The sequence below is a fragment of the Osmerus eperlanus genome, chromosome 6 (assembly GCF_963692335.1).
Source record: "Osmerus eperlanus chromosome 6, fOsmEpe2.1, whole genome shotgun sequence".
NCBI classification, from domain to species: domain Eukaryota; kingdom Metazoa; phylum Chordata; class Actinopteri; order Osmeriformes; family Osmeridae; genus Osmerus; species Osmerus eperlanus.
The window spans coordinates 10012479-10038404 of NC_085023.1; the positions used below are offsets into that span (position 1 = coordinate 10012479).

Here is a 25926-nt window from a genome sequence, read left to right on the forward strand (position 1 = left end):
TCTTACATGAGTAAATATTGTATTCTTATTTTTTTTTTCTTTGTAATTATGTTTTCTGTCATTTGTTTGCAGTAAAAAATAAATAAATAAGTAATGGGAACTGACTCATTGAGAGGAACTGCGCTGCAATCCACCCCTCGCATTTCCTCTTTCATTTGTTGGATTAGGCTACCTAGAGTGATTAAGAGCGTACAAAGCAAGGAGATGATGAGCATTTTCTGAGAGAATTAAACGGACTCAAATAAATGCAACAATGTTGCGGGTGTCAGTGGAATCTGCCAACAATATCCCCAAAAAGACATTCGGAAACCCAGATCCAATAACTGCAATTGTGTTTAAAGGTAATGTACCCAGTTAACGTTTTCATTTCTTTCCTGTAAGAACGATTCCAAATATAGGCTAATATGCGCACAAGTCTAGATGAAAGTTTTACGGCTAACAAAAGTTCCTGTATCTTTCATCATGTTTTGAGGGCACTAGACAAAACAAACAACAAACTAATATAATGCATAAAAGGGCTTGGTTATAAGTGAATGTAGACATTGAACATTTCAGTTGATTTAATAATAGTCCCAAACATCAGTTTCTTCTTTTTTTATTTGCTATGATAAGCGTATGATTAGTTACCAGTGGTAGAATGTCCTTATAAGGCAAGAGGGCTCTAAGCCTGCTACAGCTGGTTCTGTTATTTATTTGAAGTATAAACACCCAGGAGAGTCCAAGACCGTTTTACAATTGGGATACAATAAGAATGCTACAGTAAAATCACTACATTTCTAGAAGCTATGACTGAATTCGAAGAAAATATTTTGGGGATGAGGTTTTAATCAATTAATGACTGTTCACAGGGGAAAAAAAGAAAACCAAAGCAATTGACAATGAATTAAATCCTGCTTGGAATGAAGTAAGTCTACATATGAAATTATCAAAATTATATCCCAAAAAATCAGATAGAACAAAGAAGGGAGGGAAACTTGAATGAATGAAAAATGTGGATAAAGAAAATGTAACCTACATTTATTGTTTTTGCAATACAGGTCCTTGAATTTGACCTCAAAGGCAGCCCTTTGGATTCCTCTTCTTTCATTGATGTAGTTGTGAAAGATTACGAAACTATTGGAAAAGACAAGTATGTGCACAGTATCTCCGAACACTCACCAACACATTACTACTACTTCCCCTCTTTCTTTCTCTCTTTCTTTGTCCCGTTAGTGTTACATTACTTTGGGTAGTCAGTTCAGCATTGTCGATTAAACCAACATACTACAGGTACGGAGGGGGGGGGGTCATACCTTAGAGAAATGTAACTGTGACAATCTTCACTGCAATGGGACAATGTTCATGCACAACAGAAGCATGAGAAGCACAACCGATTTCTTTGCTTAAAAATAATGGCTTTAATATATGTCAGTTAAGTATATATGTTAGTTAAGACCCCAGTTAACTTTTACAAGCTGGTAAAAAGTTCAGCACAACCAACTGTGTTATCACCACACCCGCCCTGGTGCCATGTTCAGACTTGTGTTTGTCATGAAAGCTAAGATTCCTCACTGATCAAATCTTTTACTCTCACCTTACTTTACATTGCACAGATTGGGTGGCAGACAAACTCACAATCAAGAAAGCACAAACAAATCTTAACAAGATTGATTGTACAGAATATAATTTAGAATCTTACAAAATAAACAAAGTTAAAGTTTACTAATCCCTTATCTGCATTTACATTTAGCAGACACTCTTATCCAGAGCGACTTAGAGTAAGTCCAGGGACATTCCCCCGAGGCAAGTAGGGTGAAGTGCCTTGCTCAAGGACACAACGTCATTTTGACACAGCCAGGAATCGATCCGGCAACCTTCAGATTACTAATCTAACGTGCTCAAAAGCACGTTAGATTTAAACAAGTAGATTTCTGTGATCTAAAATAAATATCATGTAATATTAAGAATTAAGCACCTTGATTCGTTTAACCAAAACATAAGAAGTTGTTGTGGTTAATCACATAAATCACAAAACAAATGTGTTAAGAATGATTTGAGTCAGGTGGAGTCAGGTGGCTGAGCGGTGAGGGAGTCGGGCTAGTAATCCAAAGGTTGCCAGTTCGATTCCCGGTCATGCCAACTGACGTTGTGTCCTTGGGCAAGGCACTTCACCCTACTTGCCTCGGGGGAATGTCCCTGTACTTACTGTAAGTCGCTCTGGATAAGAGTGTCTACTAAATGTAAATGATTTGGAACAATGGGTTCTGCTGTGGGCATCACAAAGTAGTCTTCAGTAAATTATTTTGCAATTGTTCCAGCTGTGTGTTTCACTCTCTTTGTCCAAAGATAGATGACTTAAAATCACTGAATACAGACAAGGTGTGTGTCTTTCTGTCTCTGTCTCTCTCTCCTTCCCTCCCTCTTTCTCTTTTGATCTACAGTACCAGTGAATGGGAAAACTTTTGACTGGTACTGTATGTCTCACTCTTTCCGTCTTTCTGTTCCTCCTCCTTTCTTCCTCTCTCCATGCCTGTTGCAGAAACAAATTCCTCTTTGCCTCTCCTCATCCCACCTTTTAATTATTCCAGATTTGTGGAAATATCTGTTGCTCTTTGAAAAGGTAGAAAGTAAGCATGGTAGACTGCCATTTTGTCATTGTGATCGATATACAGTACATACCTGTAGATACATTATATGAGTTCAGTCTTTTTCTAATATTATCTGTCCGTAAGGGAGTTCCTCTCATGTAACCGCAGAGATATCCTGGCATGAAAGTCCATTGGTACAGAACAGAGCCTTCAATTTAAGCCTCAAAACTCAGCTATTAAGCAATGCATTATCAGTTGCACAAATACTAAATCTTTCCAGTTCCCCTTAAAATAAAGTCAGTTTGGCAATTATAACTGCTCTACATTGTCAGGTTTGATGCCTTTGTTATGTTCATTAAATCTGAAACATAGAACTTGGATCTTTGACTAACTCTACATCACCCAGGCAAGCAATGTCTTGTCCTGACATAGGGAGAGTGGGAAGGAGACAAAGAATGCAATAAAAATACGTAATCCAATAATGCCTAAATCATATAAATTGGCTTAATGTTTTGAATGCAATCTGTGCATTATTCATGCATTTTCACCAGTAATATATAAATTACTATCAGTGTAATTGTTGTCTTACTATTAGGTTCATTGGCTCAGCTAAGGTCTTTCTGAAAGATCTGGCTTCTGGAAACAGCAAGACCCTCCCCGCCAAAAATCTCCCTTTGATCAATGAGAAGCAACTGGCAATTGGGGTGAGTTACATGGCCAGGTCTCCACACTGTATTGTATGGATCTTTCTGGATTTTCAGAATATTTCATGAATTCAAAATATTTTAAGACATGTAAATTAAGATTTGTCCTCCAGGCGACAATTAATTTGATGATTGGATATGAACCGCCTGCCAGCATGACTCCCATCTCAAATGACCAGCCTGGTATAGATTTGTCACATGGGGACCCAGGTACATTATGGAGTGGCTTACTTCTGTCTTACAGCTTATTGGGCTCTGCTGATGACTGCTTACTAACGTGAAGAACACTGGTTAAAATTCTTACAGCAGGGATAACTAGCATTTATCATCTGGGGAATCATGCCAGATAGACATTCTCAGGATGTATATGTTTTCTGAAGAATTTGTGTAAAATGACAGTACAAAAAATGTAGGTGTTTGGCCTTCTTGAATGACAGATGAGGGGAAGGATGAGGAATATTTAAATGGAGGGGGGCAGTTGGGGACACATGGTGTGACGCCTTTGCCCGGGCAACCAGCGACCCCGAACCAGAAGATCAGACCCGCTACCCTCAAGAGACACAAAGCCCTGTCTAACAAGCTGCAAGATTTCCAGGTGAATTCAGAGATTATCTTCAAAGAAGGAAATTATTAATGACTTATTTGACCAAGTTGCGCATCCTGTTAGTTTTCCTATTGAACTAAACAGTGAATTGTTTCTTGTGTAAAAGTCTGTTAATGTATTTCACCCTGTTCTCCTGAATGAGCAGATCCGTGTTCGAGTTATTGAGGGTCGTCAGTTGCCTGGCAATAACATCAAGCCGGTGGTCAAAGTGAGTGTGTGTGGACATACTCACAGAACCAGAATCAGGAGAGGAAACAACCCATTCTTTGATGAGGTAAAATATTGGTCAAAGATGGGTTTTGAAATGTGTACACTGTACATATCTTCTTCTATTCCAAGTGTTGTCCAAGTGAGTTCTTCCTTATATATTCTTTATATATTTTCATTTGGTGAAAAGCCCTGTTACAATGTTACATTGTTTAATCTGAAAACCTAATTAAACAAAGTTGGTCTACATAGCTATACATTGAACATTTTGATACAACAAACAACGTTTTTTACCAGTGTTATTCAGACAGACGCCCTTTTCTTATCTGTTCCCTATGTTGCTGCCCTTCCTTTGCTGCCTATGTATTTCCTAAAATCATTTGTCTCTGCAACTTTGATGAAATGGATCATCAACAAACACACTTCTTTAATATTTAATAGTCTACTTGGGCGCTCATAGTCAAATACAAAAGTTGGGACCATATCTGTCAATGATATACTGTATTAAATCCCATTGTTTAGAAGAATTTCAGTGTCTGCCTTTGTGTACAGGAAATGTTTACAGGGATATGCACAGTATCTATTAACTACAATGTATCTATTTACTATAAACTACAGTGTAACTACAATCTACTAAAACGTCTGCCCGCAGATTTTCTTCTACAATGTCAACATGCTTCCCTCTGAGCTGTTCGATGAGTACGTCAGTTTTCGGGTGAGTGCTGCCTGCTGTCACCCTGTGTTTTTCAACCCTAGCTTCCACTCAGAAAGGATGATCCTCTTTCCCTTCAGTCATCTTGGAAGATCTTCCACAGCTGTGCTTTAAACCCCAGTGGTTGATCTTTGGCTGTGACGTACAGCACCATACCTGGTGTGGGGTTATCCACAATGCACAGAAGTCAGCTTTGTGGGGCTTAATGATTACTGGCTGTTGACAGTGCTTTGTTTGGCCTCTCTCCAATATAGGTGTATGACTCCTCCTCACTTAGAGCAGACAGTCTTATGGGGGAATTCAAGGTGACGTATGGACCATTCTTTACACGGCTTGCCCTTGCATTCCAGTGAAAATAGAACCTGCTGTAATATATTACAGCATGTGTTTTGGTTATATATATATTTTTTTGCCCTTCTATATTTCCAGCTAGATGTTGGCAACATTTACGATGAACCAGGTTAGTTCTTTTTAGAAAAGTAAACACATAGTATCTAGGCCTAACCCAAAAGGTGTAAAACAAATGGATATCTGGATGACTTATGTATGTGTGTGTTCATCAGCTCATGCCATTATGAGGAAGTGGCTCCTTTTGAGTGATCCTGATGACTCCAGTTCAGGGGCCCAAGGCTACCTCAAAGTCAGCATGATGGTCATGGGCTCAGGGGACGAGCCACCGGTATAACTGCAGACCCCCCCATACATGAAATACATGTGTCATACAGGCATTAACTATATGTACAGACATTACACATTACTTACTAACTATTCCCTATTCTCCTCCCTCTCCATCCAGACTGAGAAGAAGGTGCGTAACGAGGAGCAGGACGACATAGAGAGCAACCTGCTGGTGCCGGCCGGGGTCAACATGAGACTGGTCACTCTTAACCTCAAAGTGTACCGTGCGGAGGACATGCCTCAGAGTACGCACATTACAGAGGCTCTCTTCAATACATATGAGATTAGTTGGTCCCAGAGGGAAAATTGCACAAAAGATGACAAGATTATCAAAACCCCAGAAATTACACAGTAGCTAAGAGACACATTATAACAGCCACATTTTAAGACACACTATCCCTTAATTATCCTTTTGGTATTTTACAGTGGATGACGCATTTGTACAGACCATTAAAAATGTGTTTGGTGGAGCCGGAGACAAAAAAAATTTGGTTGACCCTTTTCTGGAGGTCAGCTTTGCTGGAAAAAAGGTATCTGGGAAAAAAAGAACAGGCAAGATAGCTTGCACATTTTATTATGATAATATAATGAATCCTTGAGTAGAGTAACAATTAATTATGAATCACACTGTTACAGTAGGTTACGATATACGGTATATGCAAAATTCTGAAAATTGATAACTAGTTGTTGTCCTAGCTGTGCACCAAAATAATTGAGAAAAATGCCAATCCAGAGTGGAACCAAGTGATAAGCCTCCAGGTCAAGGTGTGTATTGTACAACTCTAAACCTTTCCACAGAGTATCCATTGATGCTAGTCAAACCATGAGTTTAATTGCTCTCTGCTCTTCTGTCATAGTTCCCCTCAATGTGTGAATGCATCAAGTTGACCTTATATGACTGGTGAGAAAATACTTACATTCACAAACATACAATCGTTTAAGGCATTGTAGGAGTATGTAAAGGTACTTCTTTTTCTTCCAGGGATCGACTAACTAGGAATGATATTATTGGGACTACATTTCTGAATATGAACAAAATAGCTTCATTTGGGGGAGAGATTGAAGGTATGCATTATACTTGTCTTCCTCTTTTGGATAACACATTTAGATTTTTGGATAGCATTCCCAGACTGTAGGTCAGGGGTGTTCAATCCTGGTCCTCGGGGTTCGCTGTCCTGTATGTTTTAGATGTTTCCCTGCTCCAATACACCTGAATCAAATGAATGGTTATTATCAGGCTTGCTATCAATAAGATATAATAATAAAAGCCTAATAATGACCATTCATTTAAATTTGGTGTGCTGAGCAGGGAAAACAACATACAGGACAGCGAACCCAGAGGACCGGTATTGAACACCCCTGCTGTAAGTTATCAGCCTGGCATTTGCAAATCGAAATAGGTATGGAACCTCTCAGTAAATATTATGAATTCCAAGGGGGTTATCAACTTGTGCAGACCAAAATGCCTCTGGATGCAATGGCACAGCATTTTTCATACTGGAGGGAAATGTGTTTAAATGGGAGGAGGGGAAACCATATGCCAGAGCAAATAAATCGTGAGCAAGCAGGTCTCTGGTTCCCAGGTCATACAGCACACTGTCTCACCTAGATGTTTTTGTCCCTTTTAAACAGACACACCTGCTGAAAATGTCAACACTCTGTCATCTAAAGGTGAACAGCATTGCTGTACATTCTTTATGAGTAGTTCGAAAATGATACCTCACATCCAGTATTTTCACAGTGATTAAAAACAAAACAAAGTTAGACAACAAACTTTGTTTCCTAGTGAGCAGTGCAGAGTCAGAGTTTGGCTTTCTCCCTGCCTTTGGGCCATGCTACCTTAACTTGTATGGGAGTCCCAGAGAGTTCAGTGGCCTGCCAGACCCATATGAGGAACTCAACATGGGCAAGGTAAAAACACAACTGCAATGTTAACAACCAATGAACCACATTAATTTTCATAAGCTATGCAAGAAGACAATATCATGGCTATGTGCTACAGGGTGAAGGAGTGGCTTACAGGGGCAGGGTGCTCATCGAGGTATCCACTGAGATGAAGGACAAAGCCAGGATGCTGGACGACATCCCCAATGACGACATCCTGGTGACGCAGGTATAATAATAATAATACATTTTATTTAAAGGCGCCTTTCTCGGCACTCAAGGACACCATACAGGGTACAAAATACATTTAAAAACAACAAAATAAAGAATACAACCACATTAACAACAACAGAAGAAGGCAGAGTAATGACATTAAATGGAATATGCAGTTTTAAACAGATGGGTTTTGAGTTCCAAGGTATGGACCGCTCATACTGCTTGAGGCAGCCTAACACCATGGTGGTAACGCTCTTTCCTCCCACCCAACCTTCTCTGAGCAGAAGTACCAGAGGAAGAGGAAGTACTCGCTGTGCGCCGTGTTCCACAGTGCGTGTATGCTCCAGGAGCCAGGAGAACCGATCCAGTTTGAGGTCAGCATTGGCAACTACGGTAACAAGCTGGACTCCACCTGCAAACCCTTGCCGTCCACCACCCAGTACAGCTACGCTGTGTTTGACGGTAAGAACGTGCTCAGAGGCAACAAGCAACACCTTTTGGATGTTTAGAAATGTGAAGAAAAACAACTGTCCAAAACATCTACTACAATTTCCAGTGACCCCTATTAAACACCAAGAACTTTGGGTCTAAACGTAGCAGACCAATAGGCTCCCTGTTTCTGTGTCCTGCAGGTAACCACTACTACTACCTGCCCTGGGCTGACACCAAGCCTGTCGTCATTCTTACCTCCTCTTGGGAGGACATTGGCCACCGCCTGGATACCGTCAACATCCTCCTCTTCCTTGCGGACAGACTTGTAAGATAAACTGTTGGTGTTGTTTGGCTGTGGTCTGTCAATTCATACTGCCCTGTGTGCATACTGTACTTTACTCTGATGCTTTTGGCTAATACATAGATATTTAACCCTGCTGAATCATGCAATTTGTCTGAAGGAGTCCAACTTGACCTCTCTGAAAACAGCCATCCTCGCCAAGGCTTCCGATGCCCGTCTGGCTGAGATCTGGCTAAAACTCATCAACCTTGTGATCGAAGACCTAAGCAGGTAAGACTAGGGTATGTCACCTGATGCTGTTGATAGGTCTCAAACTAAGGACCCAACCTTTTCATAAAAACAAAAATGCTTCATGTAAGTATTACAGGACTTATCCCCATGACTTATCCCCATGTTGTGGAAGTTTCCATGTCCCAGAGCTGGAGGGCAGGCCCAACCTGACAGCCCTAGACCTCCAGATCAAGACCCTACGCGATGCTGTGGTGGCCAGCATCAGAGACATGGCCAAGCGGATGAAGGAGGAAGCCACCAACATTAAAGTCACGCTGAGTGACATTGAGGACTGGTTGTATAGGCTCCAGCAGCTGGCTGATGAGGTCAGCGGGCTATGACTGTCTGATTTTCTGTTCTGCTCTCAAAGCGTTCTGTATCTTTCTCTCTCGCTCTCTCTCTGTCTCTCTCTGTCTCTTGCTCTTCTTTTCCATCTCTCCATATCTTCGTACCCTCTGTCTCACCCCCCCTCCACCCTCTGCTCAGCCCCAGAATAGCTTGCCAGACGTGATCATCTGGATGCTGCGAGGAGAAAAGAGGGTGGCCTATGCCCGTGTCCCAGCCAATCAGATCCTTTATTCCACCTACAGCGAGCAAGCCTGTGGGAAGCATTGTGGCCGCACACAGACCATCTTCATGCAGGTAAAAAGTAATCTACAGAGACATCTCTGAGCCAACAACAGCGAGATTCCAATTTGTGATGAGGACAAAAACTTCCCGATTTGACTGCTATTGTGTATATTCTACAATTATTCAGTTTTTACTTATTGTGTAACTGCTCATTTGAATGCTTGATTTTCCTTCAGAATAAATAAAGTGAACTGAGTTAAATTGATCTCTCGAAACAAATCACAGTTGAAAGTCTGTATAAAGTTGCAGCAATTTTGACTCATTGTATGTCATGATTATGTTTGTTTACTCAGTATCCCATGGACAAAAACAAAGGTGTAAAGATCCCAGTTCAGGTCCGTGTCAACATGTGGCTGGGACTATCTGCTCATGAGAAGAAGCTCAACAGCTTTGCACAAGGGACCTTCAGCGTGTTCGCAGAAATGGTAAAGTATTTACAGTATGGGTTCGCCGATATAAAAAAAGATACAAAAAATCTGTGTACAAACAATACATTGATATTGGCTAGATTTAAAGACTGTAATTTGTTGACTGTCCTATCAGGTTCTTTATTATTGAAATACTTCTCTTAATGTCTACTCTAGGTAGACTTAAAGAGAAAAGTGTCAACGATGTCCTTCAGTGTCAAGGTCATCTTCACTCAGATTTATTTAGGATACATTCTTAATCAAACCAGCCTGATCCTACACTCAAATATCAAAATCAATCTATCTAGTAAATATACGTTTATTACTGTATATATACTGTATATATATAACTTTATTTTATTTGCAGACTCAAGGTCCAGATAGAAAAGTACACATAACATTATTGAGTTTAACTTATTCAAAGTAAAGAAAAACATCCAGAAATCATCAGCCAAGGGCCTAAAACATTTACTTTAAGTGAACACCACTGGCTATAAAAGTCAGCACACAAAACCTCATGATCACATCCTCATCATAGTGGGTGGCGAAGGCTGTTATGACAAATCTCTCTGTGATAAAATTCCGTAGTGTTTCCAATAATAGCGTTGACTGTTTCTCTTTTTTGTTCTCTGGTTCCTCCTTTCTGCTCTGCATAACCTAAAGACAGTCCTTCCCATAATTATTTTAATGTTTGTGTCCTTTTCAAAAATTCTGCGGATATCTTTACTACCCAAGTCCCCAACTTACCCCACATTCTCTCTCTCTCTCTCTCTCTCTCTCTCTCTCTCTCTCTCTCTCTCTCTCTCTCTCTCTCTCTCTCTCTCTCTCTCTCTCTCTCTCTCTCTCTCTCTCTCTCTCTCTCTCACTCTCACTCTCTCTCTCTCTCTCTCTCTTTCTCTCTCTCTTTCTCTCTCTCATCAGTATGAGAACCAGTCCCGGGTGCTTGGGAACTGGGGTACGACAGGGCTAGTGCACCGCCACAAGTTCTCTGACGTGACAGGGAAGGTCAAACTGAAACGGGAGTGTTTTCTGCCCCCACGATGTTGGGAATGGGGCGGGGAATGGTTTGTCGACCCACAAAAATGGTACGCATCACTCCCTTATTTACATAAATACATGCACACACTCACACATTAAGAGGGCAAGACACACGGTAAACCTTCCCAGTACAATCAAAGGAAGTGGACAAGTTTAACATTCTTATGCCCCAGCTAAGCACCCTCAGTCTCCTTTTTTTCCTATGAGTTTACATTCCTCCTTCCTCCACTACAGTACTTATTTAAACACTGGCACTGCTCTTACTTTTAAGCACTTTATCTTAGTCCAGTAGTGCACATAGTTCTGCTGTGATTCAGAGGGTCTGTAATATACACAAGCACCGGAAATCGGGGCAATTACCGGCCCCAAGCGCAAGTGCCCCCACATCCGCTGATGTGCGCCATGGGGGGTGGGGGGGGGCAATTGGAGATCGGGAAGTTGTTGCTCCATAGACTTCCATCTCTGTGTCTTGGTACCCCTGGTAATCCCCCTCCATTGACTATAGTCCCTTTTTGACACGTTCAAATATAGCTGGAATCTACAGCAAACCAGGATGTTCACAAACAGGCCGCCTCCCCAAGAGGATGGTAGTTGTGTTCCTTTAGCTTGACCTCAGCAGATATGTAGGATCCATCTCTTGTACCCCCCTCTGGCTGTACCTGTTCCATCAGATTGTGGTTACACACTTCTGGCCCAAACTGTAGCATTAAGTATAGCCACAGTTTTTACAGTTTTTCACAATTGCTAAAACACATTCTTGTCACCCATTTTCTCAAAACTGTAAACATAAAACCTCATCTTCAAGCACTATTTACAAAACCTCTGAATTCTCTTGCAAAATGAAACTTTCCCCTCAAAACAGATTTACCTATTTACATTTAGTCATTTAGCAGACGCTCTTATCCAGAGCGACTTACAGTAAGTACAGGGACATTCCCCCGAGGCAAGAAGGGTGAAGTGCCTTGCCCAAGGACACAACGTCATCTGGCACGGCCGGGAATCGAACTGGCAACCTTCTGACTACAAGCTTCCCTAACCGCTCAGCCACCTGACCCCCACCTGACGACCTATGCTCAATATCAAACACTGCTCTAAAATCATAAACAAAATGATCAAAATGATATACACTATCAAGCAGTCAGTAAACAATACACAAAAAAATTGAAAACACATTGTTCAAAACATATAGTTCTCAAGGAGAAGTACATTTTTACGTAATCTCAAAACAAATTTCATATTTATCCGTCATTGTCTTTTGATGAACGACAACATGTTCTATCATAGTAGCTCAAAATGTATCAGAAATTATTACTCTGCTTTGCTCTTTGCAATTTTTTTTGTTCTTTCTCCTCCTTGTACCCCTATATACAGTACTGTACCCTGCATCTCACTACTCACAACTCACTCTTGTTCTTTGTTGATATGAACCTGCAACCAGTAAAAATCTATTGAGCAGTCGGTAATCGACAGGCAGAGTGGTTGGCATGAGTGAGAAAACATGTCTCTCAGAAGTCCTTTATATATGGCTGGACTGTACAAATATAGTTACCACCACAACATCTCCTTAAACGGTACTCATTCCACAACTTGATGCACAGAAGAAACAACACACAGGTGATGCGGTCATCAATCATTGCTTGTACTATTCTCTGCATCTTGCACTTAACCTAAGTTGATCATAGCACATTCCTTGCTCTATATGTGTATTGTCCAAGGCCTGCTCCGTGACCTCTTGACCACAGCAAGAGACAACCTCACACATGTATAGAAAATCTGCGTATCAGTCCTCCCTTTTCTATCTTTGGAAATGGTTTTACCATTTTCAACACACGAATCACTGTACAAATGTCTGAGAAGCCTGCACCGTTTAAATCACACTGGAATCAAATTGAATTCCCATCACAATTATCAATGATGCATGAGTTATCAGTCACCCGTAATCTATACTCGCACAAACAAAACCTCACTCCACACTTGACAAAGAATGAGTAAAAGATCATGCGGCTAACCTACTCTACACTTCACACTTAGACAATCACTTGGTCAAAACTCCTTCCGAGCAAGGATAAAATCACCAAATGTCATCTTTTAGTGTGACAATGCTAAATTCACAACACTCACATGCTAAATATACATAACTCTCAACACAATTCATTACTACGACTATTCATTATCACATCATTACATCCCTAACGTAAGGAAGGCTCTGAACTTAAATCAACATTGCACACAAACAAATTTCAAGAAAGAGGATGTCTTCATCCGAGGTTCAGCCGAACTCGAATTCCTCTCTAGGTATGGCCTCTCCTTCTCCTTCTCCATCTGTCCGACTCAATTTGCACTCATAATTAGACATTTCATGACATGCAACACTATCTCTACTAATCAACATTGTCGATGGAATCTATGGACGAGAATGAACTTTCAGAAGAAGTATCAGAACGTCCTCTAATGGACTTGATGTTAACCACTATGTTACCCGTAGTAATAACCGGCATGTTAGTGATGGAGTGCAGAGATCTCACCATCAGTGCTCGAAATATTGGAAAACAGCAACCCATGATCACTATAACAAGTATGATTACCAGAAACACTGGTGCCAAAATTCCTACAATCCATGTCAGTAGAGAATTGCCTTTGAACATGTTAGCTATGACATTCAAGATCTGATTATTATGATATCCTCCTAACATTCTGGCATCTCGATTGGTCCTAACGATGTTCTCCTGTATGTCTCTAATGTTGTCAATAGCTTTAGACAAATTACCAAGACCTTCAGATTCTGAGGGAAGATAGGTGCAACATGAATCGTCACCTACAATAGCACAAACACCTCCCTGAGCGGTAGTGATTGCGTCCAAAGCAATTCTATTATTTATGGTAAATTCTCTAATTGCAGCAACTTCAGCTCCCAACGCCTGAAATCCCATAAGTGTAGCATTAGCCACTCTAGCAACATCATGACGAGTTAATGCCATCATGTAATGATTAGAATATTGAAGTTCAGTATTCCAAAAGATGGTTTTGAACACTAGCTGAGTACGTGTAAATATCCTGAAATCACGGGGTAAAGCACTATATCTATCAGCCAAATCAGTTGCATCAGTATTTTGCAAATGTACATAACCCATAGTTTCAACATTGGAACGCTTAGCTCTCGAACCAGTACGATGATGTGTCATGAATTCAATAGATTCGACTACATATAATAGATCGGTCAACGTACATACTCCACAAAGTCCTCTGAATAACGGTGGTAGACTTGTCCATACATTATCACCACAGCACCAATTAAAACCTGGGGTGGGCGGAGTTCCCATTGCTGTAACGTGATATCCTAACCCCAAATACTCAAAGATGCTCTGACACTGAGCGATTCGCAAGAAACCTACTTCTTTTGCTCCAAAAGAATCCTTCTCTACTCCTCTAAGGAAAACTTCATAACTTGAGGACGAATTGATATTAGCTGAAACTTTAGTAGGAACTACAGATAAATCATTAGGCAAGGAAACCATATGTTTCTTGTAGAATATTGTACATCCTACCAATGACGGCAAATCCTTAGGTACAGAGAATATAGTAGCATGAGAATTCTGTAAATCGGGCTCATTTCCCTGATTTATGGAAATATTTGTATATATTATATACTGTGACATTATATTCAATAATCCTTTGGCTTTGACTACCATGTTACTAGATTTGGCTACATAGTAGATGTTATTCAGCACAATAATTGGTCGTAATGGAATCTTTGAATTAGGTTGATCACCTAACAAAGGATGCTTTTGCAATACATACTGATAAGCAAGAAGGCACGTGAATGGTAATCCTTCAGGACCTTGAAGTGGAACTGTCCAATAGGGAAACAATTCTTCTGTTGATTGAGGTAGCATGGAGCATGCATAGCAAGAATTAGGTGTTAGTTTTCGAACCCTACCTTTAAGAGCGCTGTACCATAGATTAGATACAAAAGGATGATCCTTATTGACTGGCATATCCTCATCGGTATATTTTACTTCATTGTTTTCTTTAAAGGTTCCAGATAGATCATTAGGTGAAATTTCTGGCCATGATGTGGGAATTGGAACTCTCCCAAATACAGTACTAGGTGGTATCCAATAAGGAGCACATCTACCTTTCCAATAAAGTGGAAGATAAGTGTAAATGTTGTTATCACAAAGCCAAATCATAAGATCAGTAGCAGGCCACGGATGAAGTGTTCCCAGGAAGATCCTCTTATCTGGACAACCCTGAGTAAAACCCATCTCATGCACTGTTTTAACGCCTTGTGTATAACTTAGACAAGTTAGAGGTGCCTTCATTCGTGTAGCTTTAATAACTATCGGTTGAATATTATCATAAGCATCCAAATCTCTCTGAATTAGAAACTTAGGAGTGAGCTTCTTCCAGAATGCATTACAGTACTCAACAGTAACTGTGCTGGGCTCGGTAAACATAAGTGCTTGACTTAGTATTAACACTTCTTCACCGTCAAGTGATTCGTATTCTGCCTTGATTGCTAGCGCTGTTTCCGTCATGATAAGATATTCCACTTTCTGAACATAGAATGGTTTTCTTCCTGTTGTCATCAACGGATAAATTAAACAAATCATGTCTGATTCATTCATAGGAATATGATTCTGTACTTCCACTCCAAGAATACTTGTAGGTGTTGGAACGTTACGACGTACATGTGTATGAACATGCTGATCAGAGTTAGAATGTTCAGTTAATTATTTTTGAACCACTATCCCTGCCTTGGTATCATCCCATGGATCATCATCCGAATTAGTAGGGTGTTCGAGCATGACCGCATAATTGACCGTGATCAACGCTAGTATGAAGATGATGCTCCGCACGACCACAAACTTGATCCGAATTCTCTGTGGAGTATCCCCCATCCTTTTTTTTGGTCTTGTGATGCTCACTGCTCGGTATTACCGCCAATATCTCCACTGCTATATATCATGAAACAGAAAGAGAAAAACAACACCATATCCATACTCAAGATAATGAAATATTTATGCTGAGGTGAGAAATATTACCCATCCTTTGATGTTCTGTTTGCATCATTCCATAAGTCCTATATCGCATCTGCTATAGGAGGTGCTTGTCGTAGTCGTGGCGCATGGATCCATTGTGGTTGACCTTTAACCTTAACAGCTGTTCTGGTTGCCAAAAGAACCTGAGTTGGAGGTCCAAACCTTGGCTGATCTTGCTGTGCCAATGTTTTTAAACTGCGTACTAAAACATAATCACCTGGTTTAAAACTATGAATACTCTGCTCACCTGGAGCGGGAAGAGAATTTGTTACATGTTGATTATTGTCAGACACAAAAGACCATAACTGCTTCACATAATTTTGTTGAGTCTCCTGCAACAAGGTTAAATCATTCGCTGGTGTCTTGTCCATCAGCACACCTAAAGGAAAAGGTCTAGCCATTAAAACTTCATGAGGGGCCAATCCTGTACCCGAATTAGCCATAGCTCTGATTGATAGAAGCACCTGTGGAAGGGCGTCTATCCAAGTCGTCTGTTTAGTCTGATGTAGTTTCACCAATTTTTCTTTAATGGTCCTATTCGTTCTTTCCACTTGTGCTGAGCTTTGAGGGTTATAAGGAATATGAAATGTCCAATTAATCCCCAATGCAGCTGCCAATTGTTTAGTTACTCTAGACATGAAAGGAGTGCCATTGTCAGAATCTATTCCATTTGGTATCCCAAAGCGAGGAATAACATGTTCCATCAAACACTTGACTACTGTTTGAGCGTTTTCTTTCCTTGTTGCGAAGGCTTCTGGCCATTTTGAAAATCGATCCACTATCACTAGAAGATACGAAAATCCTCTGCACTTGGGCATGTGAGTAAAATCTATCTGTAATTGTTGGAAAGGACCTTCAGGTTTTGGCAAATGATCTCTTTTAGCTGGATTGACATGTGGATTACAACAAGCGCAGATTAAGCATCTCTTAACAAAATCTCTAACTTGTTGTTCCAATCCAATTGTGAAGAACAATTGTGAAATATAGTGCATGATGCTTTTATACCCTACATGAGTAATGCCATGTACATAGGATATTAAGGATTCATACGCTATTTTTGGTAATGCTATTCTGTCATCCACATTTTTCCATAAACCATCATCGCGCTTCACACATCCTTTCTTCTCCCAAAATTGAACTTCAGATTGCGTTGCCTGGGTCTGAAAAGATATCAAGTCATCAACAGTAAACGGAGGCTCTGAAATTTGAATATTCACGAAAGAGTGATTCATCCACGGTGGGAAGGACGCATTTATATTTACTCATGTTAACTTTAGCTTCATAAGGTGGTACATCCAATAATCCCACATGGTTTGCATGTAGTGCCCATAGAGTAGAAGGCACCTCACGCAACACAGATGGTGCACATAATGATATATTAATATTACCATCATTACGAATCTGTGGTTTCACATCAGTTTGTACGTCTTTAATAAAAAAGTGAGTAGGTTCTAAGCCATACGTCCAGATGACACAACTTTTATGAGTCTCCTCATGATCAGGGGACTTCAATAAATAAAATAAATAAATAATGATTAAAAGAATCAACCAAATGCGGGACATCCGAAAAATCATTTCTTACTGCACACACAAAGGTCTCAATGTTATCAAAAGTAGTCTTTCATAATAACAGAATCCCATGTTGTGAGATAAATATGTTCCTTGGCACTTCCTGTAAGGTGTCTGGATCTATAAGTTTATCTGAAAAAGGAACGTCATCTGATTTCAGATTAACAATCCTAGCAGCTGCAGCAACATTACAAGAGGCCAATTTCTTAATACCACTAATGGTAGATAAAGTTTTCACAAACTCAACGTCTTCTAAAATAGACTTAGCTATATGGTATGTCTCAACACAACCAGAGAAAAGCTGATAAGCATTATTCGGGGGTATGTGGACCTCGATCCCATCCTGCGAACATAAGATGGTTGCATTCAATTTACTCAATAAGTCTCTTCCCAATAATGCCATTGGAGAAGTTGCTGTGGTCTGTGTGCTGTGAGTAGCATTCCATGATTGGGAGAGGCGAGGTACTTCTCGATCATGAACACCTCTCTCTTCATCCTGCATTCTTAAGAGACAATATCTGAACCAATGACCTGGTCTGCGACAGTAGGACATGTGCCTTTATTTCCTCTAAATGGTCTTTGTCCATTCCTATTGAAGTTGGAACGACCTCTATTTGGAGTGGAATTGTTAATTCATATGTGAATTCAGACACTTCCGCAATGTGGGCTTGTTTATGCGCATGCGTCAACCATGGATGGGCACTGTCATCATATTCAGGGCTGTCAAATTCAACAGATAAAGTTGGACAGGCGTCTATCAATGTCTCCAACTTCACGTTTGGCATTAACGTAGTTAGAATGTATCGGGAATCTTTTCCACTTAAACCTGAATGCATCAAAACAGCCGTGTACCAATTTATGAATGCTTTTGGATGTATAAATGGCTTTGGGGCGTCTTGCGCAATGCGAGAAATTTCAGATAAAGATAAAGGGCGGTCTAAAATCTTATCTCCAAGAGTCAATAATGGGCCCATAAATGTACCTCGTCCATTATGTTGATGTTCCCCGGTTCTGAGCTGTAGCAAGTCCAAAATCTCATGTTGACATTTCCGCAAACCATTCTCTGAGATGCACGTCAACACTCCATTAACATCTCTAGGGGAAACTGGGGACCTAGGATCTAATTTAACGTTATGCTTGAGTTGATACGCTTCTACGGCTCCAACAAAAGTGTCCATCAATACCTCTGTAAACCGATCACAATAAACGTCAATATTCTTACCCTGTCTCAAAAGATGAAATACCTTTTTGAATTCCGCCTGCAAACTCTCTTTGGTATATCTTAATTGTTCCGCATGTATCCGTTTCATGTCTCCTTTAAATTTCCTATCTGCAGTATCAAAAGCCTTTTTGCAGTTATCAAGCCACATGTTAATACATTGATCTCGCCACTTCTCAACTGATTGTCCTAGTATACCTCTGGGGAAAACATGTAGCAGTAGCTCGGGGGGTCTGTGTTTTAGACTGTCCGACAGAGCCGGAATCTAAAAATAGCCAGTCATAAATGTCGTTATACATCTCCTCGTCATAAGCGGGGGGGGCTGTTGAAACTTGGTATCTGAGGGTACAGAGAGTTAACAGTGCCTGTGGAATTCTTGTCTGTAAACAGAGAACCAGTAGACATCTCAGTTTGAGAACTATTCTGCTCCATTGCAAAGTTTGTGAACCTGTTTAGCTTCTTTTTATTTTTTCTTTCTTTTCTAGCAATATTTGCTGGCCACTGTTCACTCATCAATTCCCAGGCAATAAATACCTCTCGCATGTAATCCGTATCCCAATCCGAATTGCTGACAGCTAGATTATCGATAAGATATTTTTGCGCAATCTGCAACTGGTGTCTATCAAATGTGCCCTCAAGCGGTATTTGTCCGTCTGTCCATTCATACAGATTAGTTAAATAGGGTTCCACGTAAAATAATCTGACTTTAGTGAGCATCCATTCTCTCTGGGACATTTCTGCTAAACTCTTATTCGGAACTTGCTTCAAATGTGGATTGGTCTTTAACATTTTTGACATAGCCTTACGCTCTTTCCGTGGTAGATCTTTTTCAGTCTTAAATTTAACTACCAGTGGCATATTTGTCTTACTGGATTGGCACCCCATGTTTACATGCACTTTTATAAAACAAGGTTAGTATACTTATATCCAGAGTCAAGTCTTTTATCTCACTTTAAATTATTTATTTATATCTAATATATAATTATCTTTTAAGCAGATATTCTTACACTCAGAAATTTGGCACTTGAATGACTGTAATTTATCATAATACGTTCTTAGTCCTTGGGAAACATTGCTCGAGTCTTACACTTCAATTCAACGTGTCTTTCAACGTTTTACTAATCACGTGCGTATCTACAACCATCAACCTAAGTTTTTATATCGTTACACCAGCAACGAGACTTGTTAACGGACTTTACAGTACCGGGAATCCTGCCCTTAAATTACTGACCTTCTAACCAAGTTTTGTCAGAGAATTTTACGGTCCATACGTCTTACCATGACACATCATTTAACACAACGGCCTTTCACCGCATCATATGACCTACGCAGATACAAAACTATTTAACCAATCAGAAGCCAAGCAGGCTAGCCCTTGCTCACGGTCTTTGTCCTGTATCTGTTCCGCGGTTTTCCGTTCCCCAAGCAACTGTTAGGCCTTCTCCTATTACAATCAATTATCAGTCATCAAGTGAAATAAGACATAGTTTTCCAATTTTCTATTAATTCATTCGACTAGCTCAAAGTCATGCCTCTTGCCTTCTCCTGTACAGAAATCATAATTTCCCCCTTTAAAATTTACCCAGGTTCGTTACCCCAGCAACCAGTACCCACAGGTAGGCAGAAGTTAACACAATCATTTAATGATGATAATCACAGTCTGCTCACCTGGGTTCTAGCTGAAGATCCTGTTCCGTGACGCCAACTGTTAGATGATTTTCTGTCAGAGGATGGGCCAAGGAAAGCACCACAATGAAAAGAGTTGACTTTGTTTATTAAGTCGAGCTGCTCGGATCACGTCACCACGACAGGCAGAGTGGTTGGCATGAGTGAGAAAACATGTCTCTCAGAAGTCCTTTATATATGGCTGGACTTTACAAATATAGTTACCACCACAACATCTCCTTAAACGGTACTCATTCCACAACTTGATGCACAGAAGAAACAACACACAGGTGATGCGGTCATCAATCATTGCTTGTACTATTCTCTGCATCTTGCACTTAACCTAAGTTGACCATAGCACATTCCTTGCTCTATATGTGTATTGTCCAAGGCCTGCTCCGTGACCTCTTGACCACAGCAAGAGACAACCTCACACATGTATAGAAAATCTGCGTATCAAGGGTACAGTACTCTATAGGGGTACAAGGAGGAGAAAGAACTAAAAAAATTGCAAAGAGCAAAGCAGAGTAGTAATTTCTGATACATTTTGAGCTACTATGATAGAACATGTTGTCGTTCATCAAAAGACAATGACGGATAAATATTAAATTTGTTTTGAGATTACGTAAAAATGTACTTCTCCTTGAGAACTATATGTTTTGAACAATGTGTTTTCAATTTGTTTGTGTATTGTTTACTGACTGCTTGATAGTGTATATCATTTTGATCACTTTGTTTATGATTTGAGAGCAGTGTTTGATTTTGAGCACAGGTAAATCTGTTTTGAGGCGAAAGCTTGATTTTGAGCACAGGTAAAACTGTTTTGAGGCGAAAGTTTCATTTTGCAAGAGGATTCAGAGGTTTTGTAAATAGTGCTTGAAGATGAGGTTTTGTGTTTACAGTTTTGAGAAAATGGGTGACTGTTTCAAGAATGTGTTTTAGCAATTGTGAAAAACTGTATTTTCCCACCTTCAACAACCTGTTTGCTCTCTGAACTGGCTTATATTGGTTGTGTCACATCATTAGAAAAAAGTTTAATCAATTTTGAGTGGTTGGGTTTTGTCAATGACATGTTTTCTCTATTTGTATTTGATTGTTGCCATTTGTGTTTACCAGTATGTATGACATGTGCATTAGAGTGCAGAATGTGTTTTGAGAATGAGAATGTGTTTAGAGTTTTGCCGAAAAGTCTATGTGAGATCGGCAAATTGTGTTTTACCATGTGAAATGGTTTAAGGTATTGACAACAGACTGCACAATTAGCTACATGAGTTCAAGCAACTGAGAGCTTTGTTCAGCCAATGGGTTTTAGTGTTTTACCAATTGAGAAAAACTAAGTCTACAGTTCCTCATGTTGACAGTGTGTTTGTGTGTGTGTGTGTGTGTGTGTGTGCATATGTGTCTGTTTGTGTCAGCTTACTGACTGAGGCAGATGCAGGGCATACAGAGTTTACAGATGAAGTCTACCAGAATGAGACACGCTTTCCTGGTGGGGAGTGGAAGCCTGCGGCTGAGCCCAACACAGACGTGGTAAGAGATAAGACTGACAAACACACCCACACACAGATCACACTGATACTCCACCCAGAAGACCAAACACTATGTCTGTTTCTAATCCTTAAAAACAGATGATGGCTGATATGACTGTGTGGTTTTGTAGAATGGGGAGAAGAGCCAGGGACTTGGAGAGATTGAATGCCCACCTGGCTGGACCTGGGAAGATGACTGGAGCTTCGACAGCAACAGGGCAGTGGATGAGAAAGGTGCAGCTTGCAATATTTAGCTTTCATATTATGGTCTAGAAGTTAAATGATAGTAATAGTAGTAGTTAACTAATACTTCTGTGAAAATACAATTGAAAACATTAAAGCTATAATAGGTAAGTGGTAGAACCTATAAATATTTGGGGTAAGCTAAGGAGGCCCTCTGAAAGTTGTTGGGCAACACACGCAGCTCAGTGCCAACGGAATGTCAATTTCTAATTGTGACAGGTGCTGGTATTTTTGGTCAAGATTTTTTGCAGATCATGAAAGTGCAGATTTTACAGTTTTTCTCGATTGGTTACACACATTTTCTGAATGCATACCTCATACTCTCAGAACTCTACACACAAATAAAAAAAACACACACAATCTGCAAAGCCCCTCACTTCTCCTGCAAAATTAAACTTAACATTCAAAACAATGTTATTTAATCTCAAAATGGTATTTTGTTTTCAAATGACAAACACAAACCATCATATGAATAGACATTTATAAGAACCATTTGAACACTGATGTGCTCAATGTAAAACACTATGATGAATGGAAAACACTTCTTCTTCATTCATCATAGTGAGTTAGGCCTTTTTTTGTTCAGTGTTACATTTACTACAGACAGTACATACATAAGTGTGTTGTAAAATATTTGAGAATATTGTTTTTATACTCAGAACACAGAAATACACGGTAACAAGTATATTTTACATATATGTACACAGTGTACATCCCAACCAACACAAAGTTGCACATACAGCGGTTTACATACAAAACAACTGTATAGTGTATACAGTTACATTATTATTATTTTTCTTTGTATTTGCCGTAATGTTATGGCGTTATTTTCTAGGACCATGTTCATGATTTCAGTTTCCTGTTCAGGAGACAGAAGACGTTCCCGACCACCTTATGTTGGTAATATTTCAGTTCTGCCAAACATATAGTAAAATACTGTAAATACTGTGTAGGAATACAAAGTAGGAATACATTTTCCAAATACTTCAAACATACTTTATTTTTACAGTCCTACAGAACAGTCCACAGGCAATACTTTACTACTGTACTCATTGAGTACTGTATTGATATGCAGTAGGCCTACTGCAATTTTGTAGTGAGAGTAGATTTCTTACTATTCTCATTTCGGAAAGTCCCGATGATGGATGCTACAGTGTACCTGCTCAAATTTGGCTGTACTCTTTGCCCAGCCTCCCTCATTGTTAGACCATGGTTGACTACATGGTCAACCAAAGCGGCTCGGATCTCATCAGAGATTATGGTCCTTGGCCTTCCTCATCCTCGTCCTCCCTGTCCTCCTCCTCTTACTCTCACTCCTCTGCTTCCAATGTTGGCATCCATTGCTCAAAAACAGAAAACGTCACCTGTTGCCCTTTTATTCTAAAGCTCTGATTGCTAATTGTAAAACTGTGTGACAGGTGTTTGTCCATGCGATGAGTCAGTGTGCGTATTTGAATGGCAGTGTGTTCATTGTGAAAACAAAAGATTTTCTTCATGAAAATTGTGCCAGAGAATGCAGAGAATTGTGTGTAGTGTTTTGAAAAAAGTGTGTGTTAGAACTGCAATTTGAGTGTAAAGCAGGAATTGTGCTTGTAGTTTAGCACAATTGGTTCATGGGGTTGGTGCATGAGTTACATGTTGTGGTCATTGTGTCTCAAGTACCAGTATTTGTGTGTAAACAATTGAGAAAAACTGTAAACTTTCAAATGATGTATAGTAAAATATGAAAATATACTAAACTTACTAGACTAGAAAATCCACTCAAACTTCCCACAGACAGGTAATGGGTGGCACAATAGCAATGGTTAACATCCCCAACCATGGACATCAGACAACTAGCTAACTAGCTGATGTAGCTAACAAATGTTTGGCTTAAGAAGGCATACAAATGTATACACTACCGGTCAAAAGTCAATTGAGACTTGCTTACTTCGACCAGTGTTAAGATGTGCTTAAAGTTGTTGTCCTGTGAGCCGCCTATCACGCAAGCTGTTGACTTTCAGAAACTTTTCTTACCTGTTGATTCTGTTGTGGCTTTGGGTCTACCAGACCTCTTCGTGTCAGAGTTTCCTCCAGTTTCCAAGTGCCTTTTGATGGTGTAGGAAACTGTACTCACTGACACCTTGGCCTTCTTTGCAATTTCTATCTAAAGAAAATACCTACACTTTTAAGGGTTACAATGGTCTGTCTGTCTTCCTTTGTTAATTGAAAAACCTAAACTTTTTTTTTTCAAACTCTTTCAACCTTTGTACCATTACAGGTTATTCACTGGACTTGAACTGCTTAAATTTCAATAAAAATTGAAAAAATGGGGGTGTTATAAAACTTTTGACCGGTAGTGTATGTGTATGCGTCCTAGTACAATTTTAAGATTGCACAAGCGGACCTTTTACAGTAACAGCCCCTCTCAGAATTGTGGAGTGGTATGCTACTTTCCAGCCAATTCAGTTGTGCAAACTCTGGTTTTAGCCAGAGAGGGGCGTTCCTTCTTGTCTTATTTTGTGAAAACATTATGTCAACCACACTCAAGCTGGAGGAAAGTGCGGAAGTTCAGAGAATAATTGGGGGTCGCTGTTTCTCATATTTTAATTTATATTTTAACTGCAATAAAGCAATTTAATTAATGTAATTTCAGAAAAAAATGCTTAATGAAATTTATGCTGAGATTTAACCTTCCTTATTTGTGCATCTGGTGAGGTAAGGTTTATTATTTATTTTTGTTTATGTTTGTGTGTGAATGTGTGTATTTTTTTGCACCAGGCTGGGAGTATGGTGTCACCATTCCTCCTGACGACAAGCCCAGATCTTGGGGGGCAGCAGAGAAGATGTATCATGTCCATCGCAGAAAGAGACTCATACGCCCCCGGAGGAAGACAACCAGTACTGCAGCTACTCCTGAGGTTAGAATGATGTCCATGGAGCCTCTATAGAGCAGGGGAACTGTGTATGTAGATTAAATATCAACACCTGATTGGTTCACTGTCACCCTCACAGCGCAGGGATCCAGGTGAGGGTTGGGAATACTCGTCCCTGATTGGCTGGAAGTTTCACAGGAAGGAACGTTCGTCGGACAAGTTTCGCCGCCGTCGCTGGAGGAGGAAGATGGCCACATCTGACACTGAAGGGGCCTCTGCCATCTTCAAACTGGAGGGGGCGCTAGTGAGTATCCCTGTTTGAGTTGTGAGAAATTGGTTGTTCTCACATATTCTCACATTTTCGACCCTACAACTACTTCTTCCTGTCAGGTGGTTATGGCAGGTTTCAACAGGAATAGAACAAAGCAAATTTAGACTAAGACATTTTTGGGGGGGAGGGTTAGCCAATCTGCATTTTGTTGTATGTATACGCTATCCTCATTGTTCCTTACCTTCTGGTTTGAAGGGGGTCGATGTTGATGAAAAGGCCAGCAAAAAGGACCCAGCCAAATTTTTTGGTGCCAACACGCCCACAGTTTCCTGCCACTTTGACCGTAAGTATTAAGCGTTAAATGCCTGCCACTTCTCAATTTTGCCCACACCCATGCAATTTCCTCTCAGGAAATCCTCTCTTAGTTGCGGTCCTTACAGGCGTGTGGCAGTTTAATAAAGGAGACATTTCCCAATTAGTAATATGCCATACAAGTATTTAGACTGAACTGTAGGGGTTTGTTATTTACTGTAGTTTTGCTTTTGTTACGCTAATACTAAGGAAATATTATTCATAACATAAATATAGTATGTATAATGTATTCCATTGTGTATCTCACCAGGGTCCTACATGTATCATCTCAGAGTGTATGTCTATCAGGCCAGACACCTCACAGCTATGGACAAGGACAGTTTCTCAGGTGGGATATAAACTTGCCCCACTTCATCCACTTTCTATTTTGCACTAATGTACAGTTCTACAGTTTTAATTAGGTACAATGTTTTGTATACTTTGTATTGTGTTGGGAATGTGGCTTAATTAAAATTAAAATAAAAAATACAGGGTACAGTGATGCCTTGCTTTAATGATTTATCAGGTGCAA

The 25926-nt window shown here is 40.0% G+C and overlaps 1 protein-coding gene across 1 annotated transcript in view; it reads left to right on the top strand.

Moving 5' to 3' along the window:
* The first annotated feature begins 138 nt into the window (after window positions 1-138).
* The window catches only part of myofl (myoferlin like), a 33781-nt gene continuing 7993 nt past the window's right edge, over window positions 139-25926 (top strand). Inside the window, exons 1-32 of the mRNA XM_062463363.1 lie at window positions 139-341; window positions 849-904; window positions 1038-1129; window positions 3163-3271; window positions 3385-3481; window positions 3709-3866; window positions 4021-4149; window positions 4735-4797; window positions 5049-5099; window positions 5224-5254; window positions 5358-5473; window positions 5591-5717; window positions 5899-6002; window positions 6169-6237; window positions 6330-6373; window positions 6455-6537; window positions 7105-7143; window positions 7259-7383; window positions 7475-7585; window positions 7857-8034; window positions 8205-8329; window positions 8466-8575; window positions 8709-8901; window positions 9062-9217; window positions 9499-9630; window positions 10534-10697; window positions 21561-21675; window positions 21806-21908; window positions 24678-24817; window positions 24912-25076; window positions 25299-25386; window positions 25666-25743. Of these exons, the coding sequence (XP_062319347.1) occupies window positions 254-341; window positions 849-904; window positions 1038-1129; window positions 3163-3271; window positions 3385-3481; window positions 3709-3866; window positions 4021-4149; window positions 4735-4797; window positions 5049-5099; window positions 5224-5254; window positions 5358-5473; window positions 5591-5717; window positions 5899-6002; window positions 6169-6237; window positions 6330-6373; window positions 6455-6537; window positions 7105-7143; window positions 7259-7383; window positions 7475-7585; window positions 7857-8034; window positions 8205-8329; window positions 8466-8575; window positions 8709-8901; window positions 9062-9217; window positions 9499-9630; window positions 10534-10697; window positions 21561-21675; window positions 21806-21908; window positions 24678-24817; window positions 24912-25076; window positions 25299-25386; window positions 25666-25743 (3439 nt within the window). The 5' untranslated portion in view covers window positions 139-253. The remainder of the gene's footprint in view (window positions 342-848; window positions 905-1037; window positions 1130-3162; window positions 3272-3384; window positions 3482-3708; window positions 3867-4020; window positions 4150-4734; window positions 4798-5048; window positions 5100-5223; window positions 5255-5357; window positions 5474-5590; window positions 5718-5898; window positions 6003-6168; window positions 6238-6329; window positions 6374-6454; window positions 6538-7104; window positions 7144-7258; window positions 7384-7474; window positions 7586-7856; window positions 8035-8204; window positions 8330-8465; window positions 8576-8708; window positions 8902-9061; window positions 9218-9498; window positions 9631-10533; window positions 10698-21560; window positions 21676-21805; window positions 21909-24677; window positions 24818-24911; window positions 25077-25298; window positions 25387-25665; window positions 25744-25926) is intronic.